This window comes from Balaenoptera borealis, assembly GCF_965194805.1.
Source record: "Balaenoptera borealis genome assembly, chromosome: 17".
In the NCBI taxonomy this organism is placed as follows: domain Eukaryota; kingdom Metazoa; phylum Chordata; class Mammalia; order Artiodactyla; family Balaenopteridae; genus Balaenoptera; species Balaenoptera borealis.
Window position 1 is genome coordinate 68,565,820 of NC_138876.1, and position 16,444 is coordinate 68,582,263.

The following is a 16,444-nucleotide window of genomic DNA, read 5'->3' on the forward strand; positions in this document are numbered from 1 at the left end:
ACCTCTCCGCAAAGCAAATTGATTTTCTGTTTCGCTTGACACAGCGCGCTGGGACTTCGTGTGGGCCGCAGCCTCGAACGCCCCTGGTATTTGTAATTGAATAGTTCTCCCCGGCGGCTGGGGGCAGGGGTGTTATTTTTAGTGTTGGGAATAAAGAGGCAAGCACGCTGACCTTTTTGCTGCTGCCTTGGGCTTTGAATACGTGTCTCTGATGGAGAAGACGGATTCACATCCAGTCGCGCACACGTGCCTGCGCGCAATTGTGTACACACATTTCTACACACCTAGCTCCCCCCCCCCCTTTCTTTTCTTTTTAAAAATCGGGAGTGGGAGTGCACAGTGTTTGTAAAACAAAAAGCAAAACCAAAACCAAAAAACTTTCCTTTGTTCTTTTGGGCCTTTTCTATTTTGAGTAACGGAGTAGGAGTGCCAAAAGGTTGCAATTAGTTCACTAGAATAAAAGACACTGTCTCTGAGTCAGAGCTGCCAGGTTGATATTTATTAACATATAAAAGCAGATGCGCTGTTTAAGGCAAAAGGGGCGGGGCGGGGGCAGGTCCACGGTAGACAATGAGGGAGGGTCTCTGCCGACCGCCTGCTGCTTGCTGTTCCGGCACTAGAGGCTGCAGCCTGCAGCCGCCTCCTCCTCCAGGGCTTCGCTCCTCTTTCGTCCCTCGGTCTCACTTGGGACCTTCCGAGTGCCCCAGCGCTGTCCCCCGGGGCGCCGGGACGCCGGTCCCAGCCGGAGCCGCCCTTCGCTGACCGCCCTCTCTCTGCTTTGCAGGTTGGCAGCTTTGCGCCCGAGGGTGTCGCGAGCCGAGGCGACGAGGGCAGAGCGCCTCTGGCCCAGCCAGCCGGGCGGGATGCGGCGCGGGCTGCAGCGCTAACCGCCCCCACGCTGGGCACTGGGCGTACGCGCTCCGGGCTGCAGGGGGAGCGGCGGCGGCGGCGGCGGCGGAGGGGATGCGCCCGGGACGCGCAAGGCTCCTGCCGCGAGCTGCCAACCCGAGGTGGACCCTAAGGGCTCATCGCAGGACCGCGCGGACCCCTGACCTCCGGGGCACGCGGCTGCGGAGCCTCGGGGCCGCGTCTGCGGTCAGGATGCCCTGGGCACCTCCCTGCTGGTGAGGATGCCCTACTGCGCGGCTCCGCATCCCCAGCCCCGGTCCCTGGTGGGCACGACTGCCTGGGCCCGGCTTCCGCCCCTCCTGCCGGTGGATGAAAAGCGCCGGAGTCCCTGAGTGCGATCGGCGATCGAATCTGAATTCTAAGAGCCATGGAAGGAGGCACTGGGCTGCAGCCCCAGGCGGGAGAGCAGCTGGAAGCCAGCGCCAGAGTAGGAGCGGTCCAAGAGAAGTGCGAACCCGAGACCTTTAGGTCCAAGAGTTTACCCGCCCTGAACAGCGCCTCCTGCAGGCCAGACCTGAATCCCGCCGGAGAAGACTCCAAGCCCGCCTCCGGCCATCAGGAGTTGAAGCCAGGCCCTGGCCCGCGGGCCCCCAGCCCCTCCGCCCCGTCTACTTCGGCAGAGACGGCAGGGCTGGTGGAAAGTCACCACAGGGTGGAAATCGGCAAACCCATTTCGGTGTCCTCCACTTTGGCCATGCTCCAGGGCAGAAGGTGTCTCTATGTGGTCCTCACCGATTCCCGGTGTTTCCTGGTTTGCATGTGCTTTCTGACCTTCATCCAGGCGTTAATGGTCTCCGGGTACCTGAGCAGTGTCATCACCACCATCGAAAGGCGCTACAGCCTGAAGAGTTCCGAGTCGGGGCTGCTGGTCAGCTGCTTTGACATCGGGAGCTTGGTGGTGGTAGTGTTCGTCAGCTACTTTGGTGGCCGGGGGCGGCGGCCCCTGTGGCTGGCCGTGGGGGGGCTCCTCATCGCTCTGGGGGCCGCCCTCTTCGCTTTACCTCACTTCATCTCGCCCCCCTACCAGATCCAAGAGCTGAACGCCTCGGCGTCCAACTACGGCCTGTGTCAGAATGGCAACTCCTCGGCCACGGCGGAGCCTCCCACCTGCCTCAAGGACTCGGGGGGGAACAGTCACTGGGTCTACGTGGCTTTATTCGTTTGCGCGCAGATTCTCATTGGAATGGGCTCCACACCTATTTATACCCTGGGACCAACCTACTTAGACGACAATGTCAAGAAAGAAAACGCATCCTTGTACCTAGGTAAGACTTTACTCTCTGATAAGCTTGGACTCAAAAATCAAAAGGAAGCACTTTCACATTTTACTGGATGTTGTATATTGTATATAATATATGGCGTTATATCTTATGTATATGCATTAAGCTTCAGTTTATTTTTTGTTTTCTTTTTCTTTTTTTGCCTTAGTGTGGTGTGTTTTCTGTTTGGGAAAGAATCCAATAGCTGAGCGTTCTTTGAACTAATTTTCAGACTCGCACTTGTCTTTTCCCAAGTAATACAAACTTTTAACTGTGGGGTGCTTCTCTCTGTTGCTGCCTATCTTTGGAAAAGCTCGAATTTATCAAGCTTATCTTCTCAAAGCTGTCCTTCTAGAAGGGTCAGGAAGGAATAGAAGTAACTGGTGTGTGGAATAAGGTTATTTACTACTTTCATCCACTGCTGCTTCTCATTTCTGCCCCCAAGAGTGGAGTTAGTGGAGAACCTAGACTACATGAAACACACTTTATTGACTTCATCTCTGTATTTATTACGTATCATGTGCGTCACTATTTAAAAAAAAACTTGAGTGATACCGAATGACTAGATTATCTTTATACAGAAGCAACATCACAGGTTGTAAAGTTTATCCAAAACGATTTTTGTTGTTGGTTTGAAGACCCTCAGTTACATGATATTGGGGGAAACATCATTACTATTTTCTGAGAAGCAGTACCCTAGGACAGTGAAAGGGCAGTGAAAGTGATACTCAACGAAGAGGGCTATGCTTTTTGCTCAGTATGGCTGCTGTCCCCAGAATCGGTTACAGAGGGTGTCTGAGCCGCTTATAGTCCCCAGTAACTGGCCCAAATGCATCAGGACAAGAGTTTTATAATTTGTTTTTATTATTAAATGTAAGAGAAAGAAATCTCTATTCAGGCAGAGAGGAATAGCTTGCTTGTTACTTTGCCTCCATGTTTTCTAACATTTGTTATGACAAATTTTCAAACATCCAGGAAAGTTGAAACAATAGTACAATGAACATCAGTATATCCACCACCTAGACTCAATAATTGTTCACTTTATCCTATTTACTTTATCAATTTGTGTGTGTGTATAGAAATATATATATTTTGGGTGGGAGGTTAAGCCCTTTGAAAGTAATTGTAGAAACCTTTAGGCTTCAGCACGTATCTTCTGAAAATAAGGACATTCTTTTACATAACTCAGGAGCTTAAAACATCCTAAGAAAGTTAATAAGCATTCCATATGATCATCAAATTCCAGTCCATATTCAAATTTCCTTAATTGTCCACTCAGAGTCTTTTTTAGCTATATACATTTTCTTTTTTAAAAAATTTTATTACTGATATTTATTTTTTTAAAGTAATTTTAATTCATTAATTAATTTATTGGCTGCGTCGGGTCTTTGTTGCTATATGCGGGCTTTCTCTAGTTGCGGTGAGCGGGGGCTACTCTTCGTTGTGGTGCACGGGCTTCTCATTGTGGTGACTTCTCTTGTTGCCGAGCATGGGCTCTAGGCGCGTGGGCTTCAGTAGTTGTGGCACGTGGGCTCAGTAGTTGTGGCTCGCGGGCTGTAGAGCACAGGCTCTGTAGTTGTGGCGCACGGGCTTAGTTGCTCTGCTGCATGTGGGATCTTCCCGGACCAGGGATCTACCCTGTGTCCCGTGCATTGGCAGGCGGATTCTTAACCACTGAGCCACCAGGGAAGTCTGCTACATACATTTTCAAACCAGGAGCCAGCTGAGATTCATTTATACATTGCATTTGGCTGTTTGCCTTCTTAGCATTTGCTAAACTAGAACAGTGCCTCAACTTTTTTCTTTCTCTACCACATAGACTTTTTGAAGTGACAAGGCTAGTTGATTTGTGGAATGTTCCACATTCTAGATTTATCTGATTATTTCCTCGTGGTGTCACTTACCTTGTTCCTCCATTCCCTATATTTCTTGTAAACTGGAAGTTCAGTCTAAAGGTGTAATTCGATTCAGATGAAACGTTTTCGGCCAGACTACTTCATAGGTGACACTCCGTGTTTTCTATCAGATGCATCTGGCCATTCATTAGTGTTGCTGAGTTTAATCACTTAGTTGCGTGGGTGATTGCTAGGTCTTTCCATTGCTAACATACATTTCTCCCTTTGAAAATAATCAGCAATCTTCAGAGTGACACCTTGACTCTGTAAATATCCCAGTTGTTTTCTTTATTCTTACTGATCTTTTCCTCCATTTACTTTGAAAACTCAGGTCTCCCTTCCATCCCGCTTCTAGGTACCATTGACACAAATCTGCTTCATGAAAAACACAGGCAGAGCCCCACGCAAAGAGAGAACATCCACTAGTAAGAGCCCTGAGATTTAACTTTTCTGGTAGTGGTTGCCCATCAAGAATGAAAAGAGCAAGTACGTATTCTGTGTTGAGCGCAGTGCTCCTTATGGGAAGACCGAAAATGAGACACAATCCCAGCAACTGAGGTGCCTTCAACGTAATGAAGAAATATTTCCAGTTTAAGGTAACAAGTGAAGTGACATGTGAAAGGGGAAGAAAGTTCTACAAATGGGATTTACTCCCTTCCCCCTCCTCCACCTACCGCCTCCTCCTCCTCTCCTTCTTTAGATGTTGACTAATAATTGTTTTTCTTGGAAAACATTTTGATGAATGCCTTAGGGCACATTCTTTGGGAAACTCATGAGAATTCTGCTTTGTATTACATGGCTCTCAGTAAAAGCTCGAGTGGTTTGAGTACCAGGAATCTTACCTGTATTCTTTTATTTAATATTCTTAATGGCCTTATGAGATGGGAATTGTTTTCCCTTATGAGATGGGAATTGTTTATGAATGAGGAAACTAAGGCTCAGAGAATTTAAGTGGCTTGCTTATGGGCGTCAAACCCACGCCTGTCTGACCCCAGAGACCTTGAACTTCCCTCCACCCCGCATGATTTTTGGCAGGAGGATCTGAAAGTCAACTGAAACCAAAAGATGGGCCACCTTCAGTAGAGTTCTGAATATGGTGCAGAAGGATGCAGAACTGGCCTAAAGTCATCAAAACAAGACCATTCTTTAGACCTTTTAAAGCAGCTTTTACAGGTTACCTCCATACAAATTCAAATCAGGGAGACTGCTATATTCTTAGAACATGAGCAGCGTTAACCTATTATCACGTGGGATTTTTCCTAATAAATAACTGGTTATATATCTTTGTTATTTTCTGCAAAACTGTTCTTCTATATTACCTTGTCCACTCTCCACCCTTTTCTTAACTTTTTGGTCAGTCTTTCTAAGTGATGACAACCACAGAAGAAGAAGAAGGGGAAAAAAAAGCAGGTAGCAGATTAGTAATTGCAGGCAGGAACAAATATCTGAATTAAAATAGAAACCATTGAAATGGAATGTAAATGTATACCTTAATCTTTTGAAAGTTCCGGTGTTAACATTCTGGCAACTTTCAGTGTAGAAGAGATGTGGTCATAGATGAGATCCAGCGGTCTTTGCACCCATTCAATGCCCTAACTCCTTCTGCAAGGAGAGAGGTTCAGCGTTGACCCGGAGCATAGAGAAAGCTTTGTAGTTATGAAGAAGTAAGGTTAGCAAGTGCACCATGGTTTGTAATTGTATCTCAAGGAGAGAGAGAAAGTGTGACCTTTTGCAGGGCAAGAAATTCATGAACCAAACAGGGAAGCAAGAGAGAATGGCTAACCAGGTGGGAAAAGGAAGAAAAAGGATGCTTTTCTAGAATAGAAAGCCACAACTCCGATTGGGTGATTTTCAGGATAGGTGAGGATTGGCAATGGGCCAGCCGTTGGCCAAGAGGTGTGGGGACAGCCACCCAACCTCCCTGGTGTGTCCCCTGTCACTTCACACCCCAGAGAAGGGTCGGAGTTGGGACAGTGCCTTAGAAAGAGCACCGACCGAGGCCGATCTGTATTTTCGTCTGGCTCTACCAGTGACTGGTCAGGAGACAGATCTGATCGTAGACAAATCCCTTAACTTCTCCCAGCCTCTGTCTCCACCTGGGGACTGTTACATTTGTTTCCCGCACGGTAATATTTTGAGGAGCAAATGGGATTACATGTGAGTAAAGCACTGTGCCAGCTGGAAGCGGCAGCACTTTGCTGTGTTAGAAGCGAATCCAGACTCATCCTGGAGACTGGACAGAGTGAGGAGCCGAAGGTATTCTACTCCATCTGAGCAGCAAAACCTTTAAACGTATCTCTTTACAATTGGGAAAGAGGAAAGAAGCATTATGTAGGAAATTAAAACTTTGTATGGGAGATCACTCCTTAGACATTGTACAGGACAATTTTTTTTTACAGTTTGAATATTTAGTTGCCCATGCTTTTAAAAAAATATAGAATATTGGCTTTATTCCTTGTATTGTACAATATATCTTTGTAGTTTATTTTATACATAATAGTTTGCACCTCTTAATCCCCTACCTCTGTATTGCCCCCCCCTTCCCTTTCCCCACTGGTAACCACTAATTTGTTTGTTTGTTTGTTTTTTTAATTGAACCATCTTTTTCCCTTTATTTATTTATTTATTTATTTATGGCTGTGTTGGGTCCTCGTTTCTGTGCGAGGGCTTTCTGTAGTTGTGGCAAGCAGGGGCCACTCTTCATCGCGGTGCGCGGGCCTCTCACTATCGCGGCCTCTCTTGTTGCGGAGCACAGGCTCCAGACGCGCAGGCTCAGTAGTTGTGGCTGACGGGCCCAGTTGCTCCGCGGCATGTGGGATCTTCCCAGACCAGGGCTCGAACCCGTGTCCCCTGCATTGGCAGGCGGATTCTCAACCACTGCGCCACCAGGGAAGCCTAATTTGTTCTTTACATCTGTGAGTCTGTTACTTTTTTTGTTATATTCAACTGGTTTGTTGCTTCTTTAGATTCCATATATAAGTGATATCATACAGTATTTGTCTTTTTCTCTCTGACTTATTTCACTTAGGATAATACCCTCCAAGCCCATCCATGTTGCTGCAACTGGCAAAATTTTGTTTTTCTTATGACTGAGTAATATTCCATTGTGTATATGTATCTATATATCTATATATCTATATATCTCACATCTTCTTTATCTGTTCATCTGCTGATGGACACTTAGGTTACTTCCATATCTTGGCAATTGTAAATAATGCTGCTATGAACATTGGGGTATATGTATCTTTTCAAATTAGTGGTTTTGTTTCTTTTTGATATAAACCCAGGAGTGGGATTGCTGGATCATATGGTAGTTCTATTTTTAGTATTTTGAGAAACCTCCATACTGTTTTCCACAGTGTCGGCACCAACTTACATTCCCACCAACAGCGTAGAAGTGTTTCCTTTTCTCTGTACAGGAAAATCTTGATCAGTGTTTCGGCAATGTTATATTCTGATTAATTGCATTTTCTGAGACCCCAAGGTTTTACTACCAAAACTTTCTGCCTGTCGACCTTTGACAACCATCTTTCTTTAATGTAGGAACATTTATATAATGTATATTTGCATCTAGTGTGACGTAACAAAAGCTCTTTTGAAGTCTGAGGGCCTATGTGTCCTAGCTTCACGTCTGTGGGTTTTCATTTGTCCGCATATTCTGTGCAGGATGTTGGTGAGCAAGAACTGGTCCCAAATTATGAATAAATTAAAAAAAAATCAGAAGTAATTACTGTTCTTTTAAAGTAAGTTCCTGATGACTTATTCTCTTTTTTTTTTGACATTTCCTCAGTCTTTTAAAAGTAGAATGAGCTTGAAATTAGTTGAGTTCTATTTCATCAAGATTTTGTAGTCGTACAAACATATTTATGTGTGTATATGACTGTCTATCTCTCCATCTATCTGGCATACATTGCTCTTTCTGAGTATGAAAACCCTTAAACATATCTTTTTTTTTTTTTTTTTGGGTTGCGCCCCGTGGCTTGTGGGATCTTAGTTCCCCGACCAGGTGACTTGAAAGCGCCCAGCTGTGAAAGTGCCCAGTCCTAACCACTGGACCACTAGAGAATTCCCTAAACATATCTTTTTTATATGTAATTAGAAAAAAGAAAAGAAGTCACTTCTTCAAAACATAGTCTAGAAAATCTTGATTGGCTTTTAGCAATGTTTTATAGAACAATCTATATCTAAATAAGATTTTATATTCATAAAAACAATGAAAGATACACATACGTATCTTTCAACTCAGTGTTCCCTAGAACCATATAACCAAGTGTATCTGAGACTTTGACAAGTTAGGGCGTTATTCATCTTGAGCAACAAGCCAGCTAGGGTAGGTGGTCAGGGGCGGTCCAGCCTTCGATGGTGCCAGCTTCCTCTCTCTTCCTGCCCAGCCCTTCTTAGCAGAGGCTGCTGCACCTCAGGCATCAGAGCCTGTCCCTTAGAGAAGGAGGAAGTGGAGGAGGGGATGTGTCACTGGCCAGAATGGAGTCCCCGGCCTCTCCTAGCTAACAGGACTTTTGGGAAGGCGCGTTTTAGATTTTCCAGTCTGTGTGGGAGAGGAAGGCAAGTAAGATGAGGGTGGAGTTGAACAGTGAGTGGCCTCTAGTTACACTTTTGCCTCAGTAGCCAGAGATTTCAGGCCTTCCCCCTCACCCCCCGCCACTATTAATAAACTATCCTAAGTGGAGTGTAGCATGAGCTCTCCAGATCTTTTTGTTGGCATTTTGAAAGGCCTTAATAAATAGCACCCTTTCACTCGAGTTCTGAGCTAATCGAGAAATAAGTCAAAGGAGTAAACACATGGGAGCCAAAGTATCACTTTTTAGAACTGATAGAAGTGAGCTTGAAAATGTAGCTCATATCTTTGTGCAAATGGACCTTCTAATAATCGCAGTATTTTTAAAAATTAATTAATTAATTAATTAAGTTTTGGCTGCGTTGGGTCTTTGTTGCTGCGCGCGGGCTTTTCTCTAGTTGCGGCGAGCGGGGGCTACTCTTTGTTGCGGTGCGCGGGCTTCTCATTGCGGTGGCTTCTCTTGTCGCGGAGAATGGGCTCTAGGCATGTGGGCTTCAGTAGTTGTGGCGCGCAGGCTCAGTAGCTGTGGCGCACGGGCTTAGTTGCTCCGCGGCATGTGGGATCTTCCCGGACCAGGGCTCGAACCCGTGTCCCCTGCATTGGCAGGCAGATTCTAAACCACTGCGCCACCAGGGAAGCCTAATTTGTTCTTTACATCTGTGAGTCTGTTACTTTTTTTGTTATATTCAACTGGTTTGTTGCTTCTTTAGATTCCATATATAAGTGATATCATACAGTATTTTTGTCTTTTTCTCTCTGACTTATTTCACTTAGGATAATACCCTCCAAGCCCATCCACGTTGCTGCAACTGGCAAAATTTTGTTTTTCTTATGACTGAGTAATATTCCATTGTGTATATGTATCTATATATCTATATATCTCACATCTTCTTTATCCGTTCATCTGTTGATGGACACTTAGGTTACTTCCGTATCTTGGCAATTGTAAATAATGCTGCTATGAACATTGGGGTATATGTATCTTTTCAAATTAGTGGTTTTGTTTCTTTTTGATATATACCCAGGAGTGGGATTGCTGGATCATATGGTAGTTCTATTTTTAGTAATTTGAGAAACCTCCATACTGTTTTCCACAGTGTCAGCACCAACTTACATTCCCACCAACAGCGTAGAAGTGTTTCCTTTTCTCTGTACAGGAAAATCTTGATCAGTGTTTCGGCAATGTTATATTCTGATTAATTGCATTTTCTGAGACCCCAAGGTTTTACTACCAAAACTTTCTGCCTGTCGACCTTTGACAACCATCTTTCTTTAATGTAGGAACATTTATATAATATATTTGCATCTAGTGTGATGTAACAAAAGCTCTTTTGAAGTCTGAGGGCCTATGTGTCCTAGCTTCACGACTGTGGGTTTTCATTTGTCCGCATATTCTGTGCAGGATGTTGGTGAGCAAGAACTGGTCCCAAATTATGAATAAATTAAAAAAAAATCAGAAGTAATTACTGTTCTTTTAAAGTAAGTTCCTGATGACTTATTCTTTTTTTTTTTGACATTTCCTCAGTCTTTTAAAAGTAGAATGAGCTTGAAATTAGTTGAGTTCTATTTCATCAAGATTTTGTAGTCGTACAAACATATTTATGTGTGTATATGACTGTCTATCTCTCCATCTATCTGGCATACATTGCTCTTTCTGAGTATGAAAACCCTTAAACATATCTTTTTTTTTTTTTTTTTGGGTTGCGCCCCGTGGCTTGTGGGATCTTAGTTCCCCGACCAGGCGACTTGAAAGCGCCCAGCTGTGAAAGTGCCCAGTCCTAACCACTGGACCACTAGAGAATTCCCTAAACATATCTTTTTTATATGTAATTAGAAAAAAGAAAAGAAGTCACTTCTTCAAAACATAGTCTAGAAAATCTTGATTGGCTTTTAGCAATGTTTTATAGAACAATCTATATCTAAATAAGAGTTTATATTCATAAAAACAATGAAAGATACACATACGTATCTTTCAACTCAGTGTTCCCTAGAACCATATAACCAAGTGTATCTGAGACTTTGACAAGTTAGGGCGTTATTCATCTTGAGCAACAAGCCAGCTAGGGTAGGTGGTCAGGGGCGGTCCAGCCTTCGATGGTGCCAGCTTCCTCTCTCTTCCTGCCCAGCCCTTCTTAGCAGAGGCTGCTGCACCCCAGGCATCACAGCCTGTCCCTTAGAGAAGGAGGAAGTGGAGGAGGGGATGTGTCACTGGCCAGAATGGAGTCCCCGGCCTCTCCTAGCTAACAGGACTTCTGGGAAGGCCCGTTTTAGATTTTCCAGTCTGTGTGGGAGAGGAAGGCAAGTAAGATGAGGGTGGAGTTGAGCACTGAGTGGCCTCTAGTTACACTTTTGCCTCAGTAGCCAGAGATTTCAGGCCTTCCCCCTCACCCCCCGCCACTATTAATAAACTATCCTAAGTGGAGTGTAGCATGAGCTCTCCAGATCTTTTTGTTGGCATTTTGAAAGGCCTTAATAAATAGCACCCTTTCACTCGAGTTCTGAGCTAATCGAGAAATAAGTCAAAGGAGTAAACACATGGGAGCCAAAGTATCACTTTTTAGAACTGATAGAAGTGAGCTTGAAAATGTAGCTCATATCTTTGTGCAAATGGACCTTCTAATAATCGCAGTATTTTTAAAAATTAATTAATTAATTAATTAAGTTTTGGCTGCATTGGGTCTTTGTTGCTGTGCACGGGCTTTTCTCTAGTTGCGGCGAGCGGGGGCTACTCTGTTGCGGTGCGCGGGCTTCTCACTGCGGTGGCTTCTCTTGTCGCGGAGAATGGGCTCTAGGCATGCGGGCTTCAGTAGTAGTGGCGCGCAGGCTCAGTAGCTGTGGCGCACGGGCTTAGTTGCTCCGCGGCATGTGGGATCTTCCTGGACCAGGGCTTGAACCCGTGTCCCCTGCATTGGCAGGCGGATTCTTAACCACTGTGCCACCAGGGAAGCCCCATAATCGCAGTATTAAATAGACTTACCCATCCAGCCGCCGGCAATGCTGGACCTCAACAGGGTGGCAGCCCTGGGTCTCCCCACGTGACCTGTGGTCGAGGGGTGTGTGTGCAAGACTTGTGCTGAAAAGGAGCAGGGGAGAATTTTTGCACCCCGTGTGCACACTCACCTCCAAGAGGCAAAGAGGAGGAGATGAATTGAGCATCCCAGTTTATTTTCAGATTAATCTGTCGCGTTAATCCCCTTCTGCTTTCCCAGGGAGGAGCAGTGATGGGGGCGTGAGGCGGGTCAAGAGAGGAAAGATCATGTGAATATACACTCTCTTCTGAGACTGCTAACTGGGTATTTATTCTGCTTTAATTTTGCTCATCTTGTTTACAAGGTGTTCATCTTTGTAAGCCACATACAGTCCCTTTTGGGAAGTAGGTTCTGTACAAATCATGAATAAATAAAAAAAATAATCTCCGCTGGAAACGAATACGAGGGAGCGTGACCGTTAAGGGGTTTGAGGCAGTGATCCAGGGCGTGTGGAGGAATTATTGGGATGGAGGAGGGCTGCGTGTCGGTGGCTTGGCAGCTCCTCACTAGGATGATGGTGAGTTTCACATATACCTGGGACACTTCATCTGTGTCCGAATGAGTACATCTTCTGTACCCTTGACAGGTCCTGCATTTATATCAGCTCCCTGGTGGTCACCTTTGGCCTCTAAGACAAACTCGTCAGTCTAAGATGCTGACAGATAAGCCAACTTCAGATTCTAGCTGAAAAGCAGAAGGGTCTCCTGCATCATCACTGTGGAAAAGGCAGTGGGGGGACAGTGATTTATTCAGCTCCCCTGCAAATAACAGATAATAGCCTTGTTAGAAGTATTTATGATACACCTTTAACATTGCTATGGATTCTGTTATATATGTGGTTCTGTCCTTCTGAAACTTTAAGGTGTGTATGTGAATCACCAGGGTATCTTTTCAAAATGCCTATTCTGCTTCTGGAAGTCTGGGGCGGGGCCTGGGATCCTGCATTTCTAATATGCTCCCAGGTGAGGCCAGAGCTGCTGGTCGAAGGGTCACGTTTTGAGCAACAAGAGTCTAAAGACCATGGATCTTTGACTTTTCTGATTTGTGGAGAGTTTCTCTCTGGGCTCGGGGTTGGATCCACTGTTGGCAAAACCAGCTGCTGATTGAGCTTTATCTTATCGGGAAGAACCCTTCCGTCTCTTACTGCATGTGCAAAAGCAAGATGTCAGTTTTGGGTGTTTCATAAGCTGCAGCGACTTTTCTGAATTCCATCGTGATCACTGTTGAGTCCACCGAGAGAGTGGCTTGGGACAAAAGATGTTCATTTTGCTATTAACCAAAGGAAGCACCACTTTCTTTTTCCTCTCACCACCCTGGAGGCTCTGGGCTGATGGGTTTCTCTCTGTTGGTGGAACTCTACACATTAGAGGTAAGTCTGTGAGCTCTGCAAACCCAGGTGAGCTCACCTTATAAGGCCCTTTGGTGGGGGAAAAGCAAACAAACCCACACACTTGGCTCTGCTTTTTTTAAAAAAATAAATTTAGTTATTTATTTATTTTCGGTTGTGTTGGGTCTGTTGCTGCGCGTGGGCTTTCTCTAATTGTGGCGAGCGGGGGCTGCTCTTCATTGTGGTGCGTGGGCTTCTCATTGCGGTGGCTTCTCTTGTTGCAGAGCACAGACTCTAGGCACATGGGCTTCAGTAGTTGTGGCACGTGGGCTCAGTAGTTGTGGCTCGTGGGCTCTAGAGCACAGGCTCAGTAGTTGTGGCGCACGGGCTTAGCTGCTCCACAGCATGTGGGATCTTCCTGGACCAGGGCTCGAACCCGTGTCCCCTGCATTGGCAGGTGGATTCTTAACCACTGCACCACTAGGGAAGCCGTTGGGCATCATTTTAAAAAGAAGGAATAGAGATTTTGGAAAAGAAAAATGGAGGCAAAATGGATTTTAGAGTAGGCATTCTAGGAATGAAGGCTTCAGAGAGAAGTGAAGGTGGAGAAACATTACCTGGGCGTTTAGATGGTTCTCTTGTGTCTTTTGGGGGAAATATTCAGAAATAGAGACTGTGTGTCCATGCTGATGTGTTCTGCTGTGTTGGATACTTCTGCCAAATCTGGTGCTCTCACCCTGTGTTTTCCGTCTCCCTGATCTAGAGAAAAGAGATAAGGATTCCACCCTATCTCCTGGGTGGTCCTCCTCGTCCAAGACCATTCTCAGTATCCAGGCTCTGTATGTTCTGAACCTCAGCTCCCGGTGGGAAACAGCATAGGTTACGGGTCATTCTAAAATGGTGGTTTTCAGCTAGAGGTAATTCCCTCCACTCGCAGTGGACACACTTGTTAATGCCTGGAGTCAACTTTGATTGTCACAATTTGAAGGGGACCTCGTGGCATTTAGTGATATTTTGGCCTATGTTGCTGCTAAACATCGTACATTGCACAGGACAGATCCCACAACAAGGAATTACCCTACAAAAGACTGTCACTAGTGATGCTCTCAACTTTTTTCATCTTAAGCATTCAAGTTACTATGTTATTTTTGTGTTTCTTTTTTTGGCAGTGCCCTGCGGCATGCGTGATCTTAGTTCCCAGACCAGGGATCGAACTTGTGCCCCCTGTGCCCCTCCGCGCGGAAGCGCGGAGCCCTAACCACTGGACCACCAGGGAATGCCCTATTTTGTGTTTCTTATATCTTGGGACTGGAAGTAGAAATCTCTAGGTCATAGAATTAGAAAGCATCGAACACTTCGATGGAGAAGACCCAGGAAGAACATGTCTTTGTAAATAGGAAAGCCTTCTAGCAAACAGATAGGAAATACAGATTAACTGTGCATTACTCATTGCTACATATTACCCAGTAGATAGCATAGTATCTATACAATATTGTTTTCTTAGTAGATCATGGGAGATACTGTAGTGTGCCATGGTAGATTATTTTTAGTGGGTGTAAAAATATGAAGGGTTTCATGGTTTTTATTGTGACTTCACTTCCCATCAGCTTAAAAGTTTTTTGTTTTTTTTTTTTTTTTGGCTACATCACATGGCTTGTGGGATCTTAGTTCCCCAGACAGAGATGGAACCCAGGCCCTTGGCAGTGAAAGCATGGAGTTCTAACCACAGGACCGCCAGGGAATTCCCTAAAAGTTTTTAACCATAGAGATTTTTTAGACATATTTTTGGAGTTGAGACTATTGTAACCCTTGAAGAGGGAATGATGTGTGTGTGTGCGTGACATGTATGTACTAAGGGGAGTGGTATGTCATTTCCCCCTTTTATCTGAGCTCTGTTTCAGTGGCGATGGTAAAAGAAAACATCAAGATGAGGAATTCTGGCAAACTATAAAACAATTAATCAGCATTTTAAAGCAGAGCTCACCAGCTAAATAATTGGACCTCAAGAGGAGACGTAGGGTAGATTTAATGAGGGATTTAAGACCTAGAATTTCTCTTAAAAATAAATGAGAGCTTAATTAAATCAAAAGAAAAAGCCTTTGGTATGGTTTCATACATGGGGTCTAACAAGGGCTATTTTTAACAGCAAATATTTTTGAATGTTTAATGTATGGCAGACATTGTGCTGAATGCTTTATCATCCTATTTTATCCTCAGAACTCTATGTGGCAGGTACATTTTCCCCCCTTTTTTTTATTGTGGTAAAAAACACATAACATTAAAATTACTCTCAACCATTTTAACTGTACCATTTAGTAGTGTTCAGTATATTCCCACTGTTGTGCACTAGATCTCTAATTTTATTTTTCATCTTACAGCACTGAAACTTTATACCCACTAAACACTAATTTCCCCTCTCCTCAGCCCTTGGCAACCACCTTTCTACTTTCTGTTTCTGTGGTTTTGACTACTTTAGATACTTACATAAGTAGAATTACGCAGTATTTGTTCCTTTGTGACTGGCTTAGTTCACTCAGCATAATGTCCTTGAGGTTCATCTATGTTGTAGCATGTGACAGAATTCCTTCTTTTTCAAGGTTGCATAATATTACACAGTATGTTTATACCATATTTTAAAATCCATTCATCTGTGGATGGACACTTGGGCTGCTTCCACTTCTTGGCTATTGTGAATAATGCTGCTATGAACGTGGGTGTGCAAATATCTCTTTGAGATCCTGATTTAAATACTTTTGGATATATACCCAGAAACGGGATTGCTGGATCATCTGGTGGCTCTATTTTTCATTTTTTGAGGAACATCCATACTGTTTTCCATAGTGGCTACACCATTTTACATTCCCATCAATAGTGTATAAGGGTTTGAACTTCTTTGCATCCTCACCAACACTTGTTATTTTCTGTTCTTTTGATAGTGGCCATCCTGATGAGTGTGAGGTGATATCTCATTGTAGTTTTGATCTGCATTTCCCTAATGATTAGTGATGTTGAACATCTTTGCATGTGCTTATTGGTCATTTGTATATCTTTGGAGAAATGTCTATTTAAGCCCAGTGCCATTTTTTAATCAGATTACTTTTTGTTATTGTTGACCTGTAGAAGGTCTTCATTTATTCTGGATATCAAACTCTTATCAGATATATGATTTGCAATTATTTTTCTCCCATTCTGTAGGCTGCCTTCTCACTCTGTTGATTGTTTCTTTTAATGTGCAGAAGTTTTTAAGTTTGGTGTAGTCTCATTTGTCTGTTTTTTATTTTGTTGTCTGCTTTTGGTGTCATATCCAAGAAATCATTGCCAAATCCAATGTCTTGAAGTTTTTCCCCTATGTTTTCCTCTAGGTAGTTTTAGACCTTACATTTAGGTCTTTAATGCAATTTGGGTTAATTTTTGTGTACGGTGTAAGGTAAGGGTCCAACTTCACTCTT

At 44.2% G+C, this 16,444-nt stretch overlaps 1 protein-coding gene across 5 annotated transcripts in view; it reads left to right on the plus strand.

Moving 5' to 3' along the window:
• SLCO5A1 (solute carrier organic anion transporter family member 5A1) overlaps positions 1-16,444 on the plus strand; it is a 131,876-nt gene that overhangs the window by 1,041 nt on the left and 114,391 nt on the right. For 4 of the 5 annotated variants that reach the window (XM_082363417.1, XM_082363416.1, XM_082363419.1 and 1 more), the window contains exon 2: positions 785-2,174. In XM_082363417.1, the coding sequence (XP_082219543.1) occupies positions 1,277-2,174 (898 nt within the window). In that variant the 5' untranslated portion in view covers positions 785-1,276. Of the gene's footprint in view, positions 1-4; positions 2,175-16,444 lie in introns of those variants that run through there. The other variant, XM_082363418.1, reaches the window with a different exon arrangement.